Source organism: Uloborus diversus, chromosome 1, assembly GCF_026930045.1.
Source record: "Uloborus diversus isolate 005 chromosome 1, Udiv.v.3.1, whole genome shotgun sequence".
In the NCBI taxonomy this organism is placed as follows: Eukaryota; Metazoa; Arthropoda; class Arachnida; order Araneae; family Uloboridae; genus Uloborus; species Uloborus diversus.
Window position 1 is genome coordinate 140,442,806 of NC_072731.1, and position 23,950 is coordinate 140,466,755.

The 23,950-nt window shown below is 35.6% G+C and overlaps 2 protein-coding genes across 3 annotated transcripts in view; one reads left to right on the plus strand and one right to left on the minus strand.

Moving 5' to 3' along the window:
- Positions 1-14,336, minus strand: part of LOC129235323 (tudor domain-containing protein 3-like) — a 67,717-nt gene extending 53,381 nt beyond the window's left edge. Inside the window, exons 1-2 of the mRNA XM_054869062.1 lie at positions 14,217-14,336; positions 3,213-3,297 (exon numbers count right to left, since the gene is read on the minus strand). Of these exons, the coding sequence (XP_054725037.1) occupies positions 3,213-3,297; positions 14,217-14,248 (117 nt within the window). The 5' untranslated portion in view covers positions 14,249-14,336. The remainder of the gene's footprint in view (positions 1-3,212; positions 3,298-14,216) is intronic.
- A 314-nt stretch (positions 14,337-14,650) lies between these two features.
- The window catches only part of LOC129221630 (uncharacterized), a 98,281-nt gene continuing 88,981 nt past the window's right edge, over positions 14,651-23,950 (plus strand). For both annotated transcript variants that reach the window (XM_054856156.1, XM_054856164.1), the window contains exon 1: positions 14,651-14,783. In XM_054856156.1, coding sequence (XP_054712131.1) covers positions 14,755-14,783 — 29 coding nt within the window. In that variant the 5' untranslated portion in view covers positions 14,651-14,754. The remainder of the gene's footprint in view (positions 14,784-23,950) is intronic.

The window sequence follows — 23,950 nt, forward strand, 5'->3', positions numbered from 1 at the left end:
GGACGTAACTAGAGGGGGGCAGACGGGGCTCGTGCCCCGGGCGCCAGATTTTAGGGGCGCTAAACTGACTAAGTAAATGCTCAAATTTATTTTTGTAAAAGAAAAAAAAAGGAAACATTTTCTGAAAGTCCAAAAAAAGACACCCTCAGTGCGGGCGCAAGCTGAAAGCTTGCATGGTTTAATGTGAATAAACGATTAAAAGTGTGATAAAGATAGACTGAAAGAGAGTTAGGAGGACGCAGTAAATAGCATGAATGTATTTTCTTAGAGTTACTAGCACTTATATGTCTTATCTAAAGAACCTCCCTCTCGGAGGAGGAATATAGGAGCAAAGCCTATAAGGAGTACACACCAATACAAAACAGCGGAAATGCTCAAATGTCATTTTTCTACAATTAAACGTCATAAATCCGCCAACATGATGCCTTCCTCTCATTTACAATGGCGAGAGGTTGTCTACCACAAACGTTACACTGTTCCCTTACCCTAGTTTAGTTTACAATTTTCCCATTCTTGGAGAAAAATCTCGCACTATGAGAATGGAGATTCAATTTAAAGTCGAGAGGCTGCCTATTTTTCTTTAGAAAATTCTTAGATTTTTTAGAGATAAATTGAGCTAAAATGAGAAATTTTAGACTTAAATTCAATTAATGTGTTAGAAATAAACTATTTGTTGACCTCTGAAACTTCAATTTTGTTTTGGTACTTTTGATGAATACTTATATTTACAGTGGAATCTCGTTTATCTGGCTTCCGTTTATCTAGATCTCTGGCTCATCCGAATCAAATTTGCAGAGCTAAAAAATATATTTACTTGAATGATAATTCTAAATTGTGATAGTAAGAACGGAACTATAAATGTGTCAAATATTCGCTCTTTACTTTCATTAAATACACAACTGCTATATATAGGCGGTCGAATAAATTATAGTTATCAAATAAACAACGTGACGTATTTGGAGTTTCAGTCTGACACCACTGCAGCTGAACTAGAAAGGATACAGTATTTGCGAGTAACAATCCTATCTAATTTTGTTACAAAGCATCGATTTTTGCTGTATTGCAATAAAAGATAAGTCAGCTTATTTGCGAATTAATTACTGCTTATTATCCGGATTTTCGTTTATTCGAATTGCCTTTGGTCCAAGTTAGTCCGGATAAATAAGGTTACTGTAAATAGAAATAACCTGAAAAGAAGCGCACTGAAAACATGTAATGTTAATATGTTCAAGATTTGTGTTTTTTAAAAGAAGGTTAATAGAAAGAGTTTTGATATCAAGCACATTAGGTTTCTGTTCTTCTATTAAATGTTTTTCAAATGTATGCTTATATACCATAGGTAGGGAATGTGCGTCCTTTATAAAATTTAACTCTTGTAATAGTTAATATTTAATTTTAAATGCGTTGCATATAAAATTATCAAGATAATGTTTAAATAAGATAATCTGTCCATTTCGATTGTAAATTTTCGTAAGTAAGTTCATTTTAAGTTGTCGGCTTAAAGTCAATATACTAAGTATAGTAATATTCAATTAATTTCAAAGTAAGAAACAAAAACAAATAGCCCACTAAATTTTTCATCGGAGTTAAAATTATTTCATGTATTATTGCGACATGTTGCTCTTTTGTAGTTGAATACTCTTATTTTTCTTATGAATTTCTTCATAGTAGTATAATAAAAATACTTAAATAATCGAAAACATTTTTGTTTTATTGTTTTCATTTGAAGTGGTAATTTTAAATTCGTATCTCAATATATTAAAAAAAAGAAACTCCAAAGAAATTATGAAAGGATGCTTGTGGCGGGCCTGCGTCCAGGGGACCCCATAGCATCTACAATCTTAAAATTTTGTACAAAATTACTTCAAGCCCCGGGGTTTATTATTTTGAATTAGTTTTTTTTTTTGTGATTATTTTTTTAGGCTGAAATTTCACGTAAATTGCCTGTTAAACGGATGAAAGATTTCTCATTTCCTTTAACATTTCATGTTGTTCCAAAAGATTTTTTTCTGCATCAAATAAAGCATGTAACAATTTTATCACTAAATTAGAACAGCAGATATAAGGGTTCCATTTTAGCGAAAAGTCCTAGGCTCAGTCCGGAGGTCCTTTAGCACCTACAGCTTTGCAAGTTAATAAAAGTTAGTTTGGAAGGCTTGAAAAGGGTGCTCTTTAAAGTGATATTTTTTTTAATGCCTCGGTTATGCATATTTCTATCAAATTCGTTTTATATTTTCGGGTAGGAGTGGGATTATGTTCTAAAAATGGGCTCTTCATTTAAATTCTATTTTCTATGGGAGGGAGAGAGAAATATTCACTTTTCTTCGGAACAGAACTTGTAACGTGTTTCTCAATCTGATTCTTTCTGACAGACGATTTAAAACTTCGCGAATCAAATAAGGTTTCGAATCAATCTTCGGTGGTTGGTATAAGTGTCAACGAGCATGGTGCAGAGTCCCTGGTAGAAAAAAAATAATGCAACAAGTTGTTAATTACTCTTAAATGGATTTACAAAATTATATTTCCTTGAAAACCTTCGTATGTAAAATAATAAATGAAACTTAAGGATTTTTACCCCCTATCGATATTTTAAAAAATGCAATACAGTGATAAAACTGTAAAGTCGCATTTATAGGATTATCAACACATCCTTTTTCACTGCCTAATTCAAATTAATATTTTTAAATAATTATTTTTAAGTACTTATTTTTATGGGGGGGGGGGCGCTGAAACAAGGTCTTGCCCCTGTTCGAAAATGATCTAGTTACATCCCTGGTTGCAAGGGCCATATCAGGTGTGTAAGGACCTCATTGGACCACAGGAGTCTGGATTTTGCCAAAATCGTTGAAATCAAGTACTGGAAATGCATAAAACTTGTGACCCCCTGAATCTTCAAATGGTTCTCTCTACTAGGCAGTCTCCTACTTTCTGACAAAGTTTGATGCAGTAGCACTGCTCCAGTTGTTTCGTCATTTTTAAGATCCAACGAGAGCCCTACACATTAACTCAGTCAAACCTTGCTTGCCAGCTATGGATGATATTGACAAAGGGGAAAAATGCAAGCATGTGTAAAGGTTCAAGGTCAGCTCATGCAAGCATACTATTCATATCCATCCATCTGGTTTTCAGAAGAAAACAAGGCCAGATACTTTAACAACCCTCTTATATTTCCCATTTTAGTTTCAAAATTTTGCATGTTTTAAAAAGCTTACATCTAAGGCCTTTTGAACAATTGAAGTTACATTTTGCCTGTCAAGACCTTCCTTGCACTGCTCAAGACCTTCCTTAGACAAATACCTACAAAACAGCAGAAAAATTTGGTTAAGTTTTAAGTGCACAGTATACAAATTATACAATACATAAATGAGTAATCATGAAAAACTTAAATAATTCCTTCTACTGCTGTGGCATTTTTAATAAGCATACCATAAATTATTTCATTCATGTATAAAAACATACATGTATTATTTCATACATGTTTAATAAAAAAAGGGGGGGAGAGGGGTGCGGGGAACGCCACACATAATACTTACTCTGTTTTGAAATTTACAAATCAAAGGGATAATATAGACTTGCATATACATAACTATAATTTAATGAGTTTTCAAAAAAAGTAACTGAACAACAACATTGCTAGAAAATGACAATTACAATATAAAAAATATCAGTATAAATAATATTAAAATAACCAATTAATGACATTAACATTAATAGTGAAATAAAATATTTATCACAAGCATGAAATGATGGTCAAATTTGAATCCTAATTCTTGGCTACTTTAATTAAACTTAATTCAATGTCGGACAACTTAAAACAAATATTGATTATTTCCTTTTGTTAAAAAACCTAAGATTTTTCTTTCATAGAATAGTTAATATTTTTTCCGTCATGAAATTCAATTTGGAATGGTAACAATCTTTTTTATTTTGATTTCTGATTTAAAATTTTTTAGTCTTCAAAAATAATGAACCGGAGGTAATTAAATTTTTCAGGGTTTACGGCATGACTTTAGAGCAAGGACGGATACAAAGGAGGGCAATGGGGGCGATCGCCCCTCCCTTGAGGGACCCTGCAAAGGCAATTTTTCCAAACTGAGGTCTTAAAACAAAAGTCTTGGCCATCTTTCATATGACGTTATGGAAAGGAATCGGGTTCATATCTCCCTCCCGGAAACTTTTCGTAATTGAAGTTTCAAAACTGAAATTTAGGACGATCTTTGGGGATTCTAGGAGACCCTCCCATGGGAATTTCTCAAAATTTTAGTCTTAAAGACGCGATTGCAGACATCTCAGTTAGTGTTAGAGAAAGAAATGGGTTCAGTGACTTTTCTCCGGTAATTTTTCGATAATGAAGATCGCAAAGGAAAAAGGAAAAGAATAGATTAGTGATCGGCTTGGCTAATTCTCTGTATTTTTTTTTTTTTTTGTTTTAAAGAAAAATGGTGTAGCAGCCCCCCCCCCCTCTCTCTCTGAGCAAGTGTAAATCAGATACGTAGTAAGAGATGAGGTTAAAAAAAATCGCCTCCTCCTTGAAAAATGTCTGGATCCGTCCTTGCTTTAGAGCTTAGCAGAGGCATGCGCATAGCTTCAGTAATGGGGGGTACCACTATACTAGGGAACTTGGGGGTTTAGATAATCGCCAGAAAAGAGATACAGGGTAGCGAGGAAACAAATTTAGGTAGGTTTAGGACATTGGTGGCATCTGAATTGTTTCAAAGGAGCATTTTTAAAATGGAGTCAGTGAGTCAAAACTAAATCTGAGAATTGGAAATATAAACCTAATCATGCATAATATTCACTCAGGAATGGGGGGCTCAGGGGTTTCTCTCCCGAGAACTTTTGGAAAGTTTAGTCTTTAAAATGCATTTTAGATTATCTTTGGTAATGTTAAGGTGAAAAGGCTCAGGGACGCTTCCACCGCTTATTTTTCAAAATTGCAATTTTAGAAAACGCAGTTGTTATTTCCAATTGAGTTGAGAAGTAGGGGGTTAAGGGAAAGACCACCCCCTCCTGAAATTATTACTCTGACATTGCAATTTTAGGCTATCTTTGATGATGTGAGGAGGAGTGATTCGAGGGCTCACCCTCGGAATGTTTTCGAAATTGATCGAAAAACTTAAGACGAAGTTCAAGACGATCTTCAACAATGTCGGTGAGAGGAGATGCCTTCCCAGAAAATTTTCTAAATTATCTTTTAAACCACAACTTTTGGATGATCTTTGGTAATGTTAGTGGGCAGAAAAGTTTGTGAACCACCTTTTTCCGAAATTGAAATTTCAGAAATGCAATAGTAGATGATCATCAATGATATTTATTATCAGGGGAGGGGGGGGGGGGGGGGGGGTTCGGGTGCGCTCTTCCAGAATTTTTTTTGAAATTGAAGCTCTAAAGCAGAAATTTTAGACAGATATTAAGTTGAGCGGCGGTTCAAGGATTCCCAGAAAATTTTAGATTGAGGTCCTATAAATGAAATTTTAGAAAATCATTAATGGTGAATAGGGTGCGTTTCTCGCGAATTTAGGTTTGGCGTTTCTCAAGGATTTGAGTGGGAGCGCTATCTTTGAAACTTTTTGGAATTGACATCCTAAATATGTAAAAGTCATTTCTGATGCCAATAAAGGAAAGGATAGGGCTTGAGAACTCTCCCCCGCCATTCTTTCAAAATCAAAGTTTCAAAAACGCTCTTCTAGACTACCTTTGTAACGTAAAGTGAAGTGAAAGGATAAGTTTCGGGGACCCCTTCCTTCCCTTTTTTTACTATGTCCCTATCTTTTTTTTTTGTTTTAATTACTGATAAAAATATTGTGGAACCCCCTTCCTGAGTTTTTCTTCTTCAAAACCATTTGAGTGTTCTTTGGTTATAAATACCGAAATTTTCAATTTCCAGCCTGATATTTTTATTTGTTTGAAACATAAGCGTCTGTGGTCTCAGTAAAAACTTTTAACATTTTAGACTGATGTGATACCTTTTAGTGATACAGGAGTGGTTCTCGTCAAGAGTGCAACAAGAGTCCCCCCCCCCCTAAAAAAAGAAGAATTTTGCATGATGCATGGCGCTTCTCCTGGGTTTGCTTAATACTTTTACATTGTAGTGACGTAACTGAGAGTGGTAAGGCACGACTTTCAACCCCAAATAATCCCTTGTTTTCAAAAAAGGAGAGGCATTTCAACTCTCAAAGTGAAAAGAAATATTTTGAAACATTATTCAAATACGCTACAATAAATATATATATAAAAATGGATGTTGATAAATTTGTGAGTTTGTTTGTTCCCCGGAAAGCAAGTGTAAGGGATTATGGGCAGCTACATTTTTTTAAACAGTTTGTACTTCAATAGCCATACAGAGAAGGTTTTAGACACCATGTCAAAAAAAAAGGTATCAACAGATAAATCTTTTAAAACATGTGAAGATTAATTTCAAATTCTGGAAATTCTTCAAATCTGCATATGCTTAAATGTCATGCTTTTGTTAACCCTAAATGAATACTATTTTGTTCTTTATCTTATTGTTATTTTAGTTTTATGAGTAAGTAAGAAGCTCGATTTTATATCACATAAAAAAAGGTGTGATTTGAATTCTTTCACTTAAAACAGATAATAAATGCAAGTAATGATTGTTTCTCAAAAATATCACCGACTCAGGCAGCGCCGGGTATTTTTGCTAGTATATTACAAATTGAAAGAGGAGCAAACTCCTCTCAGAAATATTACAAGAGATAAGGATAAACCTGCGGTTTTAAAGCGATAAGTTCAAAAAAAATTTGGAGAAGCTAGTCTCTCCCTCTCTCATTTATTCAAGATTGTCTTAAATTTGGAGTTCAATTTCGTAAATGTTCCGATTGAGAGTCCCCAAAAACTCCTCCCCTAACATTATCAAAGGTCAGCAAAAATAGCATTTCTGGAGCTCTAATTTCGAAAAGTTTCCAGAGGGCTTTGAATTTCTCCTCTCTCTAACAGCACCTGAAAGGGTCTAAAACTGCATTTCTCAAACTATAATTCCGAAAATTGCAGGGAGAGAAACCTTGTAGCCACCCCCCCCCCCCTGAATTAAAAAAGTCAAAGGTAACCTACAATTAAATTTTGTTTTTTAAATTCAATTACAAAATTTACCAAGGGAATGAACCCGAATCTCTTCCCTCCAGAGACCTAACATCATCAAAAATAGTCTGAAACTGCATTTTTACTACTACAATTTCGAGACTTTTCTAATGAAAAATCCTGCGGATCCCCCTACTTCTGGGAGGATATTTTACTTACGATTACGTTCTAATATTTCATAATGAACTAGGGGGCTATCGCTCGCCAACCCCCGGAACTGCTTACGCAGTTCCCTGTGGATCGCTTCGCGATCCATGCTCGCTTCGCTCGCTCGCTGTATGCCAATACATTAGCCTAGCTAAAATTTTCCATAAAAATTAAAGTTGGTAATTGCATTTAGGTCACCATCCATTTAACCAATATGAAAATTACGTTCATAATGTTAATTTGTCTGCTTTAGCCAGATTTTCGACAGTTTAACTTTGCTGTATGTAAGATGACTGCCTTGGCAATGTGCACAACTTTACCATTATAGATACAAAAGTGTCTGTCATTATACACAATTAAAAATGTCCCGTTTGGGAGCCACAACTGACACTGCTTCAAAAGATCTTGTTCTTGATAATGCCACATAGAGCTGGCCATGACTAAAAACAGGCTCAGAGAGCACCAAACATATTTTCTCAAACGTTTGTCCTTCTTGTTGTTATTCTGAATCCTTGCCACGTCACGAACAAAAAATGGTTTAACTAAAAACGCGAAAACTCGCCAAGGCTACTTTGCTTGCACAATACTAAAACTACTATAACCCTAAACAAATTTGGCGAAACCTTTCAGCTGAGAATAAAAGGAATAAAGTAAATTCTTTCTCGGTTATTCATTTTGAACTGAACTGTCGTACTGAAGCAGAGAATAGACGACGCTCAAAGCGCCTACGCGTTCAAAACAACATTGCCGATGAACATGATTGTGGAGCAATGTGTGAAGAATGCGAATTTTGTGGTGCTCTTTATTGGCAGAAAGAGCGTAATACTGCAAATAAATATACTAAATGTTGCCATGACGGAAAGGTGCGGTTACCGGCATTGTGTGACGCACCTGATCTGTTGAAGGAACTGCTGACTGAAAATTCCCCAGCCGCTAAAAATTATCGGCAGCGAATCAGAGAATACAACTCTGGAAATGGCTCGTCTTAAATTGGATTCAAGAACGGTTTCCTGCCTTCTTTGAGCTTTTCTTTGCTGATTAAGGTTGAAATGGGCCACAGCCCGACTCAAAATCATCTCAAAAAAAAAAAAAGTTCGTTGAGTATTCTGTGATTCAAGATTTCAAAACAACGTAGAAGTTTGTTTACATGATTTATCGGCGAAGTGTTGCCAACAGAGGTTTAGAAATTCACCCCTTCATTTGCCGGCACGTAAGAGAATTATATATATAGATTGTTAATGTTATTTGCAATAATGCATTTCCATGAAACGGTATGGAGGGAGGATGCTATTCTTTATGTTCACCAGAGACGCTATAGACCCCATAGGTACGCCACTGAGCACCTTTAATTTTCACACGAGCATCTTGACTTTTCTTTCATGAAAAGAATGATGTTCCTTGATATTTTTACTAAGTGTTAAAATATTTTGAACTTCATTCGTGTAAAAAGGGGGGCAAAAATTCATTTGAAGGGTGGCAGAAAGATCTCCCATTGAAATTTAGAACCTGACTCAATTTCGTGAAACATTACTTCTTCCTCTCTGCAGTTATTTTCATGAAAACATGTCTTTTTTAAAACTATCATAGCAGAAATGTAATGCATACAAAGAAATGATGAAGCCTGGGTGTGTGCAGTGGCGGCTCGTGGGAGGGGGCAGAGGGGGCTGGGCCCTCTCACATTTTTCAGACAATAATTTATAACTTGTTTATTTTCCTCTTTTTTGTGAGTGTGTGCGTACCCGCATGAAATTAAAAAAAAAAAGTACTTCATTTCGCTGCATATAATCGGCGGTTAACCTGTTGGAAAAGTGTATTACTAATGAGGTGCGGATTATATGCTGCAGCGCATTATCTGTATGTGTTTTTTTTCCTTAACACCGACGCATTGGACCTCAATATTTACAGCAGGATTCACCAAGACTGTTACCCTGCCTGTATGTAATTTTTTTATATAGCTTGTATATTCTTAATAAAGATGTTCCGGATATCCGTATCTGTATCCGCGGATATCCGAGGGAAAATAAAGATCTGTATCCGTATCCGTTACTTTTTTGACGAATCTTAAACGGATCATTTCTATTCTAAAAATTTTTAAATATTTGAATAAAAGACTCTTAAATTCAGTTTAAATTAGGTTTTATTCCCTATTTAAATTATAAGGTACCATTTCAGAAGGCAATTTGTACCCCCCCCCCTCGTGGCAAAAAGGAAGGGGAAATAAGTTTTAAAAGTATGTATCAGTGTGTCTTTTTTGCGGCACCGTAGCTCCTAAACAGATGAACCGATTTTGATAGTTCATTTTTCGTTCAAAAGGTGATTTGATCGAAAGTGTTCTTAGCTTGGCCTCATTTTTGTAGAACTTGAATTACCAGAGATATTAATTAAAAACCGATTTAACGTTTTTCACAATTATGGTAGTAAACAGTGGCGCCGACTCCATAGGGCTTGAGGGGGCCCGAGCCCCCTCAATAGTTTGTTTTGGGGGGCAGAGTCCCCTCAATAATTTAAGAACATTATTTGTCATATTATGGTTTCTAAAATCACAAAATTATGTTGGTATTTTTTACTTTCCTTGTTTGAAGATAGTTACATTGCAAAATACATTCAGTAATGAACTAAAACAAAACACTATTGCGGTAGTAAACAGGTTAATTGAAAACGAGTGGTGTGAATAATGATAGTGTTACGGTGCTGAAAGCACTCATAGAATTTGTCCCACTGTGCGAACCTCCGGGTAAGTCTGTCGCCGGCGGCGCCCGCATCTAATTGTTGCTGATCTGAAAAATATATTAATGTTTGATTTGTACATTAAATGGAAGGCGTGATAGTTTTCTTCAATTATTAGAGTTAATGAATTAATCTGTATTATCTTTTTTAACTCTATCAAAGCATTAATTTTGAGACATTGTTTTTATTAAATGAACTCTGAGCCTTATTCAAAGCAAGCTTAAATTAGTTATTTCACTTATAGTAATCAAAGTGAGACAGCAATCTTTTATGCTTTATTCTTTTAATGATAGTTTAGATTGATTTAAATATCATTTCACTCTTTTCAGAGCTATATATTCACTGCTCTGTAATAGACTAAAAGCATAATTATTAATGTAAATTAAATTAGCTTTTTACAAAAATACCATGAATGTTTTCTTTTTTTTTTGTTTCGAGTCAAAAAATGTGTTGACTTGTCGAGTTTCTCAGAGTGTCGATTTACCGAGAGTCGAGTTTTTGGGGTTCTAATGTTGATCATATGACTATAAAATGCTTAAAAAACTTTAAAACTCACTATTTTTTATCTCAAATTTAGAAAATTTCCCCTGGCAAGGCCCCCCCCCCAATAGTTGTTATAAATCGGTACCACTGGGACTTCCTTTCCATGCAAGTCAAGTGCACTACCTTGTATGTGCGGTAGCTTAGCTATGGCACTTCACGGCTCCCCACAAAATGGAACTGTAAAATTGTCCCTCACTTAAGGCAAATGACATGATCTAATTGAAGCAGAAAATTTGTGTACCAATTTTTAGATTGTTTTACTTTGAAAATGCCATGTCACATATTGTTTGTTTGTATAAATTATACACACTAGAAAATATGTAAGTTGGCATTTTCAAAGCACAAAAATCTGAATTTTTTCGGGGGGGGGGGGGGCGCTCCGTGCTTTATCATACTCCCTAGACCCCCGTGACATCGGGCCCCCCAATAATTTTTCCAAGTCGGCACCCCTGGTAGTAAACATTTACTCGTACGTTAAAAATGTTGGCTCTAATTGAAAGAACGAATTTTTCTGCATTTACTATTTATTTGAAACTTCCAACTTATATACAGAAGGAGCTATAATCTTGTTAGGTAAATTATAAATGCAGTTCTAAGCCTTTATATGCGTGATTGGTAGCGATTTCATAGTCAGAAGATAAGGAGAAAAAGCTCAATGATTTAAAATTTTTACCTGCTGTCAGTTCATATTTGTTAACAAAAGTGTGTTCTGACCCATGACATTCATCTTAATATGAGGTCGGCTCTCTGGGACATGTTTTGTTTTGTTAATTTTTAATTTAATATTAGTTTATGTTATTGATTTGGGGTTTCTGTTATTCTGCATTTCTGTTTTTTTTACAGCATCCTTTAAAAAAAGTGAGACTTAATTCTCTATTTACTGTTTGTAAAGGTGTTCCCGGCTCTGTATTTTGTCGGTCGGAGAAGTTCGGTGGAATGGGTCAGTGCCGTATTTATGCTGAAATAAAATGGGAAAAATTATTTCTAGCCTGTCCAGTAGCAGCTTTACACTGCTCCTGTATCCTACATCTACCGAGTAAGCTAGAAATAATTTTTCACATTCCATCTAAGCATTAATGCAGGGCTGACCCATTCGTTCCAACTCTCCCTCAATTTTAACGGAGATTTCTTTAAAGAGTAAATCATAGTCTTTATTATAGTTTTGCCGCAGTTGACATTTTTTGAAGAAACTGCCATTATAATGACCGGAATACCTTCCGTAACAAATTTTACACTTGGATAGTTGAATTGCGATTTTTTTTTTTTTTTTTTGAGATCCGTATCTATATCCGTATCTGCGGATCTTGACACTAATGATCCGTATCCATATCCGCGGATCTACTTTTTTAATGATCTGGCACATCACTAGTTCTTAAGCGATTCAGGCTATGTACAATAAACAACATACAGTTAAGGAAAAAGCCTTCTTTTGCACTAGATTAGACCATTTGCTCCTTTCTTGACTCTTTGTCTTCAAGTAATTAGCGTACTATAATTACAACCTAGAGAAGAAATCATTATTTTATAGATTATTTTCTGATATTAGTTTTGGAAAAAACCATAAAGTTATTACTTGCTCAAGTTTTGAATTCAGTCGATAAAATTGTTTATTAAATCAAGCCTTTATTTTTTGCATCGTATTATCTGCGGATTATACGAAGATTTTTTTTTTCTTCAGGCAGATTTCAGGACTTCAATCTTGAAAAAAACTCCATTAATCTTTTTCATGATTTACTTAGTGGTTTAGGTATTTTATAACTTGTCCTGTGTTTAAAATGAATTAATTTTACTTATTTAACACAAATTATAATATTAAGAAAGTTTGAATATTTAAAAAATATTTGAAAAAGAAATTTTTTTTAATGGGGAGGGGGGGGATAAAAAATTGAAAAGTGAGATCATGGGTGCATTAGCACCCATGATCAGGCCCCCTCACTTTTACAAGCCACGAGCCGCCACTGTGTGTGTGTAATATAGACGCTGGTTAGGAGAAGCTCCTTTGCCAGTCAACCACAGCAAAACATTATGGTGGTCTGGACTTTTAACCTCGTCTTTTTTTCTTCTACTTTTTTTTTTTTTTTTTTTTTTAGCTAATGGGGGTATGGCGGTGCTTGTGATGACCCCCGTGCTCACCCCACTGGAGCTAAGCTCAGCAGAATACAAGTCAATATGTTTCTTTATTCCTTTTTGAACCCTTTTTATCATTTTTTTAATTGCAAAAAGAATATGATAATCAGTTTCAGATTTACCTACAAGCTAAGCAGGGGAGCAAGGGTTAACCCCACTAAATATTGTGAAGACCCCCTCTCCCTCCCCCAAAAATGAGAAAAATACCTGTCAAAACAAGCTCCCCCCCCCCCTAAAAATTTCAATTGTGCAGTCTGCACCATGGTCCTCTTGGCGGGCACCCCTGAAGCTAAGCAAAATATAGCTTAGAGCCTCCTCAGCTTTGTTTGGGGCCCCCAAATCCCCCCCCCCCCAAAAAAAAAATGCATGACTTGTTCCTACAAAAAAAAAAAAAGAAAAGAAAAGAAAAGTACTTGAAGAAATAAAATTCATTTCTAAATGCTTGAAAACATCGAAAATTTGGAAAAATTAAGTTAATTGTAAATATTCTAACAAATGTGGATAGAAGAGGGCTACCAAAATGTAACAAATTCAGCTCCTTGATACATCTACATCTTGCATCAAAAATGCAACACTCATGGTTCTCGCATTTCTGAAGCATACTGCCTTAAAATACATTATTCTGACTCATATGTTTCATAACTTGCTATTTATTTTTAATTCCAAATTCAGTATTTTGGAAGTTCTTTTGTTATTGCTTGCTTTTATCTAACTTCTACTGAATACTGTTAATTTATTTAGCACAAGTAAAAAATATTACACTACCTCTTTTCTTATGGGAAAACAAATGTTGCTATGAGAAACCTTAAGTGATATCAATTTTTTAACTTTAAACAGGCGTTTCTAACGAAGCTATAACAATTCTGTAAAACTAGATAAACAAGCACTAATATGGCAGAGACTGAAAAAAAAAAAAACGAATGAAGTGCCAAGAATAATTTTAATCGTTCTAGAGATTTTGAAAGCAATAAAATAAATCTCTGAAATTCCTTGAAAAGTGCCTGTCAAGTGTATAAACCATCAAATGTCCGAATGGCCAGTAATATTCATGGCTAGACTATGTATGTTAATCAGCATTTACTTAAAACTACTTATGAGGAGATAAAAAATAACAAAGGCTAAATCCGTCGTAAATATCAATATTTTGGTAATCATAAAATATTGCTAATTTTTTTAATTTTGTAGTTCTTGAATTTAGCTTTCTCTTTTAAGAAAGAGTACACAGCTAAATGTTAAATAAATAAAATAGCAGTGCAGCTACTATTCTACACTCTAATGCAGCTGTGAAACATCTGCTTGTTAACAAAAAAAAATTTCAGTTAATAAAGCAATTTATGAAACAAATCTTACCTCTTCTTTTACAAACATTTAATTTCATTTATTTCTTATTTTTTAAAGGCTTAATTTCCTAAGCTGATGTAGTATACATTCTAAATTTACATCAAAATCGCTTTCAGTTTCGGTGTAGTGAAAATTTTTAGCCCGTATGTTTTCATTAAGAAACTTTACATTAAAGATGTAAAATTTTGCCTGTTTTTTTTTTTTTTTTGAAAATAATCTTAATTGAAACATACCATCCTTTTGTCTTCAATTCAGCAAAATCCATATTTAAATGTCATTCAAGTGAAACTTTTAGCCTGCAAACAAAATAGTAAAAGTGACAAATGACCACAGTGGACAAATGTAAATATTACCAGTTACAAGTACGGACAAATTCTTGACAGCTTAAAAACTTATGGCAGAGGGTATGTTCGAATAGAGCAACCGGTAATAAACCAAGGTTATGTCGCGTATGTCTAACTGGCGAATTGTGGTTAATTGGGTAAATTGGTGACTAACCAGGCGCGTTTCAATAGAGCTAATTTTAACGAATGATCCATAGACATTAAAGTAGAGAAAATGTTTTTCTTTTATTTTTACATATATGATTGAAATGAAGTCATTCATAGTTGCTATGGTAACAGTTTGTTTTCAGTGGTTCTAAAAAATAATGAACTTCTTTTCGCGACAAAATTTAATTCCTGTAGTTGTTCAGTTTTACCTTTATTTTTCTCGCAATAGACGTTCAAATTGAAGCTTACAATTGTTTTTCAGGAACGTTAACCTACCTCAATGAATGGTACAAGTTCTTTAAATTCAAGGTATGTAAATTTAAACAAATGTTTCGGATTCCGGGTAATGATAATACTATTAATTATTAGCATGGAGTCAATAGCTGATTATTAGTTTATTCCAATGGGATTGTTTCCATCAGTCAAAAGTACTACTTCCTAGTCACTAAAGTTGGTAGAATGAGCAAAAAAAAAAATATCGGTCGAGGAAATTTTTTTATTTTTAAAACGTTTAATTTTTTATTCTTATTATTTTTTTTAATTTACCCTTTTTCAAACAAGGCGTGATCTTTATGACGTCGCAGGTGATGTACTTTGGCGCTGCTCCACTGGCGCGCTGAATGTTTACGCTCGTTGTCTACTGCGTTTATCCAGCATATGATAATTTAAAAGCGAATTAAATATTGCGCTCTAAGCTTGCTATCAACCATATCGTTGCCACCACATAAGAGTAAAGAAGTGAATTGAAAGTTGTGCTCTGCGCTAATGGCATCACTGAATGGTATTTCATCACTTGTATTGTCATGTGCAGAAGCATGAGAAATGAAAACGCACCGATTAAAATGATTTTTAAAAATATTAACCTTAGTCAAATTATTTTTTAAATGGTCAGATTCTATGTTTTTAAGCATGCACTTTCAGGAAAAAAATACTTTTAAAATTTCGGAAACCCACTTTTAATCTTAATTTTTCATAAATTCTCTCATATGAGAACAAAAAATTACTCGTAGAACTTAAATTAAATATCCATGGGAAACAAACCCCTGAATTTTTCTGCATCAGATTTAAAAAAAAAAAAACATTGTTAAAAGAAAAAAAAAACTTTTTTTTTTTGTTGTTGTTATTAATTTCATACTAAAATGTAGGTAAGTCTTCAATTGACAATTCATTGCTGATTACGGTGCTCGGTACTCTGTGCGCGTCTGTCTATCTGTAACTCAATCTCCTACAAACTGACCTGGCAATGTCTAGCAGCTCAATACTGATGCCGTTGAGTACAGGAAATCCAGGGAAAGGTGCTCCGCGCTGTCTCACCCTTCTGAACGGACATCAGGGAATCATTAAAGTCGTCAATTGACATCGTCACCCGCCGCTGGGCATCAGCGTGGAGAGTCATCGCAGGTGGCAAACGAGTGGGGGGGGGGGGTCCCCTAGTCCGTACTATAGACACGTTTAGTGTGACGTCAAGTGGTTTCAAGTTACATATAAGCCACCTGTAGACATCATTTGACGAGTATCGATAATTTTTATATGTGAATCGGGTTAAAATTCGGCTAAACATAGAATTATGTGGAATACAAGTGTGTTTTCTAGAGTTATACAGTCTTCTTATTGTTATTTCTTTTCGTTGGGGGAGAGGGGGACAGGTCCGACATTTGAGAGGGTCAGGAGAGGTATTGCCCCTCTCATGTCTTTTGGAAAATAACTGTATTTCTATAAATTTGGCGTAATTTTTGCTGTTTTTCGACGCAACATACTCGTACATTGACTTTTTCCTTTTTGCACGTACCCTTCAAGGAAATTTGATATATCATGACTTGGGGGGGGGGGGGGGGGTGAGATTTTTCTTTTAAAGTTTAGAGCGAAATTTAATTATTATTATTTTTTTTAGGAAGAGGAGTAGTTTTAATTGAATTGTATGCATTCTTTTCTTTAGAAGACGAGAGACCATGTCAGCCTAGTCAGCGATACCTGGAGGGGGGGGGGGAGAATTTTTCTGCATTTGTTCCAGTAATAATGCATATTTTAATGAAACTCCATTCCTTCGGGCTCTTTGGGGGGAAAGGGAGAATTGCGTGTTTTCTTCAAATTGTCACGATTATTTTAATCATTTTTTTTTTTTTTTTTTTTTGTATTCCGAGGCGGGGGATTTTTACTTTACTCTACTTGTTATACATATTTTTTGTATCAATATACATAAATATACATTGAAAATTTCAGTTTGTTCTACTATTTGCAATGCATAGTTCAATTAAATTCTTTTTTTCTTCGGGGAGAGGGGATATTTCTTCTTGCTGCGCGTAATTTTAAGTAATTGCTCTTTGGGGGGGGGGGGGGGGGACAAGGATATACATATTAGTTTTTTTCTAGGTTCAATGGGAATTTTGTTAATTTCTTCAAGCTAGTTTTTATTCCTATTCGGAATAGAGCTCAATTGGAGTTTAACTTAAATTACGTGTGTGTTCTCGCAGAAGAAAAACTTTTAAACTAAAATATCCCAATCAAACTCGCATTAGAATAAGGACAATGTAACCTAACATCCCCCCTCCCATTCGAAAAAAAATAATTTCAATGCAAACAAGCATCACAATCGAGAAATCTGAAAAATTCTCCTTCCCCAAACAAAAAATTACTTATACCATTAAAAAAAAAAAAAAAAAAAAAAAAAAAAAAAAAAAAATCCCGCCCGAAGAAAATAATTATAATCAAATTCTTAGAAAACTTTAAACAGGATTCAAAAAAAAAATATCGTCATTTCAAATTTTTCTGCAAAGGGGGGGGGGGGTTAAATCATATACAGTAAATGCATATTGCATCGAAAGACAAAAAATTGCGCAAAATTTATAGAAATACAGCAATTTTCCGAAAGCGGGGGAGGGGGGCAATGTCTTTCCAGACCCTCTCAAATGGCGGAGCTGTTCCCCTCCACCCAAAGAAAAAGAAATAACAATAAGAAGAGTGTATAACTCTAGAAAACACACTTGTATTCCACATAAGTCTATGTTTTGCCGAATTTTAACCCGATTCACATGTAAAAACTATCGATATTCGTCAAATGATGTCTGCAGGTGGCTTATATGTAACTTGAAACCACTAAAAAAATTATTTAAGCATTTAATTGGCAAGAAACCATCAAATAAACATCGCTCTAACCCTATTCGTACGAAGATCCTATGTTGTTTCTTCCTTAGCAACGCGCATAGCAACGGCATGTTTGGAAACTTCCCCGAGTTTCTGGCAACCCCTGACGTCACCACTAAACGTGTCTATTAATAAATGTGTGCGTTTGTTTGCGTGTGTTTGTAACCCTACCTCATCCGGACTGGTAATGTCTATCATGTCAATTCTGGTACCGTTGGTTGGAAGACATCCGGACGAAGCCATTTCGCTATTTGAAAAAAAAAAAATCTGTGGTAGTTCTCTTTTTTTATTATTATTTTTTTTTTTTTTTTAAATTTCAGTTTAAGACACAATTGTGAAATAAATTTCCAACACAGGGGTTAAAAATACTTGCATATTTTTATTTGATGTGTATGTTGAAATGCGATTTTAAGTGTCGGCGGAACTGGGGGGTTTACCGTAAGTATACATTAAATTATTCCTAAGCGAACTTTTTACTATAATTATTATTTGTGTGTGTGCTTTTGCTCATTAACTCCCGAAAATTGCTTCGCAATCTTATTTGGTTTGCGAAGATTTAAAGCTCCTGTTAAGAAGAATCCGATTAAAATACACGTTATGCATGGGCGCCCGTATGCAAAATTGTAAGGGGGGGGGGGGCTCAGTTAATTTAATCATGGATTAGCAGGATATTTTCTCCATGGAAACCGATTTCAGAACTGATTAGAGTCATTAAAATTTGACATTTTCAATGACTCATTCATTAATGGCAGGAGAAGAAATGTTTTTAGATAAAAGTACTAAAAGCAAGGAAGTTCTAATTTCTGAAAGGGGCTCGAGCTCCCTCTTGCCCCCTATATGGGTGGCCTCGACGTTATTTTAAATAAAAATCACTCTCCCCTTCTCGTAGAAAATCGAGTTTTGGTAAAGAACCGATTAAATTAAGTAAAATATTCAAATCCTACCCCACAGTCAGGCCCGTGCTGGCCCACCGGGACGCCGGGATAAATCCCGGTGCGCCCCCCTCTTACGGCGTCCCTTCATCTTTTTCATTTTGACAGCAAGTGCAAAATTTTTCAGAAATCGCCGCAACTATATTTTTTGAAACCATCATGAATGCTGCAGGGTCTGCTCTAGTAATTTTGTCTCCCCAGGCGCTGCTGACAAGTGCCACCCCATAATCATATCCTCTCCTCTACATTTTGAGCTGCAAAAAAAAAAAAAAAAACACCTATATAAGGAACAAACTTTGTTTCCTTACATTTTGCCATCCTGAAATTTGCCGCCCTTAGGCAGTGGCACACCCCAGCCCCCGGTGGAACTTCTGAGGGCGGCAAATTCATCCCATTTGAGTTTCGCTAAATCCTAATCCCTTTATGTATTTTTATTAAAACTTGATATAGACTTGAAGAAAGGTAAATGAGGCTCTGGATCAGTTAGGCACAAAAGCTGAATGACCTTTTCTTGACTTCACCAAAAATTGCCTAGAAATGCATTTTTATACCTCCGATTTCGAAAAGTGTCCGAAGTAGAGCACTCACCTCCTAAACTAACGTCTCAATATGTATCCTGAAATTGAATTTTTAAAACTGAAATTTGTCAGAAAGGATTGCGTAGCAAAGATAGCCTGAAATTGCGTCGTTAATAATCCAATTTGGAAAACTTTCCGAGGGAGATCTCGAAATCCTCATTCTCCTAATCTCTAAAGTTAGCCAAAAATTGAATTTTCTAAACTTCAATTTTAAAAAAACTACCCCCCCCCCCTCCCATTCCTTTCCCTAAGGTCAACACAGAAAACTGAAAATTTTCAAAAGCATAAGGGAAAAGAAGAATTACAGTTTTAAGAATTTCAGAGGGTGAACCCTCGAATTCTCCCTTTCCAAAGATAGTCTAACTTTGACTAAGTTTCGAAAACGTTTTGGGAGGGAATCTCGAATTCAGCGGCGTAGCGTAGGTTTGTGCCGCCCGGGGCAAGCACCAAATTTGCCGCCCCTCTTGCATTTTCCTGCAAAATGCCCCCCTCTCCCCCAAGAAAAACGACATTTTTCATATTTTACTGAACGAAAACAAGATTTTATTATCCAAAATATATTTTACATTTTAAACAAACAGGAAATATTGTTGATCGAAATATTTTTCAAAAATTATTGCATTATGAGCGATAATATTTTCCTTAAATCAAAACATTTAAAACGTGATCGAAAACTGTATTTACTGGTAGCAATTTTTAAACCTTTTATTGGAAATAAAAGGAAGCAAAAATATGATTATAAATTACATGATACATATATTTATACTTGAAAAAAAAAAATCTTCTTAACCTAAACTATTAATTTTCTACTTTGCACCAACGGAAAATCTTCAACAACACTATCAATGTCGATTGTATCAGTAAATGTATATAGTTCTGTACAATGTATGGATATAAAACCTCGTTAGATAAAATGACCCCCGGAATCCAAATATGACCACCGTTTCCCCCTACCCATCCCATTTTAGAGTTTTGGAGACAGTGCCACTTCCTTCCCCTCCTATTTTTTATTTTTTTTTTTTTTTTAAACAGTTATTACTTCCTTTTACAAAAAAGGAACTATTGTATTGGCGAAAAAAATTTCACTCAAAAATCAGCCTTAATTTCCATTTTGATAGCCCCCAAATGAATATTGAGTTTTTTTTTCGACCCGACCACACGGGGATAAGTGCCTAAGAACATATCTATCTGATATATCCATTTTGACGATCCCCGAGTTAATTACAACGAGTTTTCTCATGACATATGTATGTGCGTATATATCTGGCATAACTCGAAAACGGTGTGTTTTAGAAAGTTGAAATTTGGTACGTAGACTCCTAGTGGAATCTAGTTGTGCACCTTCCCTGTTGGTTGCATTCAGATGTTCCAAAGGGGGTCTTTTACACCTTTTTGTGGTAAAATCATTGCTAATTTCAATGCAAACTCAAGTGCTGTTATAATTTGGCTAACTCTTGGCAATATATCGCCAAGCTTCTGATCGTCAAGTTTTGTCGCCAACTTAGCAACATATTTGGCGTTTTTTTAAATTTTTTTTTAAATCTGGTTTCTATTTCACTTTTTTTTGGAGAGTTAACAGTTGAATCACATTAAAACTGCCAATATTGGGAAAATTTATCTCTATAAAACGTTTTCCTTGCTTCGATTCGCAGCAAACTTGGGGTGAAAACTTTTAAAGTGTTTCTATGCGTACTCCGAGGCACTATAATCATTAAATTGGAGTAAAAGGAAATCATGTGATGCACACATCAGCTCGTTTTTATTTGGAGTGGGAGAGGGCATAGAGAAAAGAAAGGTATAAAAACATGAACATTTGTCGCAAGGAGGGACCCTCAAGGTGGTATTCCTCCCTAAAATATTTTAAAACGAGCTGATGTGTGCATCATATGACTTCTTTTTATTCCAATTTAATGTCATTTCCCCATTATTGGCAATTTTAATGCGATTCAATTGTTTACTCTCTAAATATCACCAACAGTGGCCAAATTAAAACCAAATTTTTTTTAAAAAAAATCGCCAAATTTGTCGCCAAATTGACGATAAAAGTTAACGAACAAAAGACTGGTGATATATTGCCAGGTGTCCGACAAATTATAACACCACTTGAGTTTACATCGAAATTAACAATGCTTTCTCCCCAAAACGGGGCAATCCCCTTAGGAACATCTGACTGCAGCCAAAAGGGAAGGGTGCACAACTAGACCCCACTAGGAGTCTGCGTACCAAATTTCAACTTTCTAGGACATACCGTTTTTGAGTTATGCGAGATACCTATGCACATACACACATACGCACATACACACGTACATACGGACGTCACGAGAAAATTCGTTGTAATTAACTTGGGGGTCGTCAAAATGGATATTTCGGTTGTCTGTACGATCCTAGGATTCACGTGTGGTCGGGTCAAAAAAAAAAAACTCAACATTCATTCGGGGGTGAGAAAATGGAAATTTAGGCCGATTTTTGAGTGAAATTTTTTTTGCGAATACAATATTTCCTTTTTTGTAAAAGGAAGTAAAAATCAACAAAAAACGATCTTTTTTTCTTTTTTTCCACAATTTGTTTTCGATTGTACTTCTCGATGCAAAATCAAAGTATCGGCTTCACTTCTATGAGCGCCATATCCGAAAAAATGTGCACGTTGAAAAAATAAATAAATAAAATAAAATAAATACATATTTAAAAAAAATAAATAAATCTTGAAGCACCGTATGTTGTATATGAGTCGCCTTACAGACCTTTAGTCGCAAAACTTCCCGAATTATTTAAAATTTATTAAAGTTAAGATCACACATATAATTAAGATTTCGAATTATATTAAGCATGCCTATAATTTAGCATTAGTACCTTCTTTTCTTTACTAATAATAAAGCTGAAAGTCTCTCTGTCCGGAGGATGTCTGGATGTCTGTAGGATGTCTGTGACGCGCATAGCGCCTAAACCGTTCGGCCGATTTTCATGAAATTTGGCACAAAGTTAGTATGTAGCATGGGGGTGTGCACCTCGAAGCGATGTTTCGAAAATTCGATGTGGTTCTTTTTCTATTCCAATTTTAACAACATTTTCCGGAACAAAATTATCATAAGATGGACGAGTAAATTACAAAGTTATCATAACGTGGAACCGTAATATGGGCAAGCCAATTGGCGAGAAATTCATCATACATTATTTGTAAATATATAGGCGAACCAAAACACCTTTTAATTTTCAACTATGGGCAAAGCCGTGCGGTTGCCACTAGTTATAAATAAAACACAAACTCCAAATTTATGTGTCCGGAGTAAGCTCGGAAAATACCGGATCGATTTCGTTAAAATTTTTAGTTTGCCTAAGTTAGTGCTGGGAAGGCTTATAGACCTTTTCGAAAAAAAATCGATGAATAATTCATTTTGTATTCACAATTGACGTTTTGGACCCAGAAACAGATCTTTCTACCAGGGGCGGACAGGGTCCCCTAAGAGGGGGCCAAACTTGACTCCCAAACCTGAAGGGCGCAAAAGGTGCACACAGGTTCAAGGGGCAAAGAAAAAAAATGGGGAGGGAAACGGGGGTGGTCAGCTTTAAAAGTGCAAAAAAAAAAAAAAAAAACACGAAGACGCTCAGGATCAAGGGAGCGGAAAAAACCACAGGCGCATAAGGTTTTTGGAAACACGTGGAGGCGCACTTACGGAGTTTGTTAAGGCAATGACTACTTGCAGGGGCGGAATGGCCGATGTGCCCTCGAACGTCCTCTGTCAGCCTTCGTTTTCTTTGGGGGGGGGGGGAGGTTACGCCCTCAAACCTGTGCACTTTTTTTTTCGCCCTAAACCACACCTATGCGCCTTTTGTTTTCTTCCTCTAACGCGTGTGTCTTCGTTTTTGTTTTTTCCCCTTTTTTTGCGCTTTCGAACCTGTGTGCCTTCGTTTCTTGTTGTGCCCTCAAACCTGTGCACCCTCGTTTTTTTTTTCTTTTTTTTTTTTGCTCACTCAAACCTACCTATGCGCCCCCTTTTTTATTTTGTGCCTTATTAAGAGGACAATTTTTCGTGGCCATGGTTAGAAATAGTTATTAGCGTTCATTCAAGGTTAACTTACGAACTTCGAAGTCCACCTTCCACTGGCCTCCGCGAGCGAGACCAAACCTGGGTGGTGGCCAGTGGTTGTGGCGTCTATCCCCAATACACACACGCAATACATACATACATCTACACACACACACACGCCTACTGTACACACACGCGCGCGCCTGCACACACTCACACACGTGAATCTTGATTGCGAAAAACATAATTTGAATTCAAGACGTAAAACAATTCAATTTTTTTTAAATTTAATTTCATTTTATTTGCGTCCTCAAACAACGAAACCTTTAATTTTTTTCTTCTTTTTTACGCAATCTAACCACTTGTGCACATTTGAGGGTTTTGTTGGGTTTTTTTTTTTTTTTTTGCGCCCTTTAGTACTCAAGGTTGGCGCCCTCTTGGAGGACCCAGTCGATCTCTGACTGCTTGTCGATCTTTGTGATTTGAAATCCTCTCCAACGAGGTTAAATGCTCTCTTTCTCGTCTTACTATGTCTTCTCCAGTAGTGATAAATGGTCCGCATGTATGTTAGTGTCCAGTATTTCGTGCTCGTGGCTCAATGAGAAAAATTTCCAGCGACAGTTTAGAACTGAACAGTAAAAAAAAAAAAAACGTTTTTGATGTTGATTTAGTGAGACAAAATTTGGCATTTCTAGTTAAGCGCGGTCTTAAAAAAAATTGATTTTAATGTGGTGTTACAGATTTTGCCGCCCCTATCAAAGTGCCGCCCGGGGCGAGTGCCCCCTTTGCCCCCCCCCCCT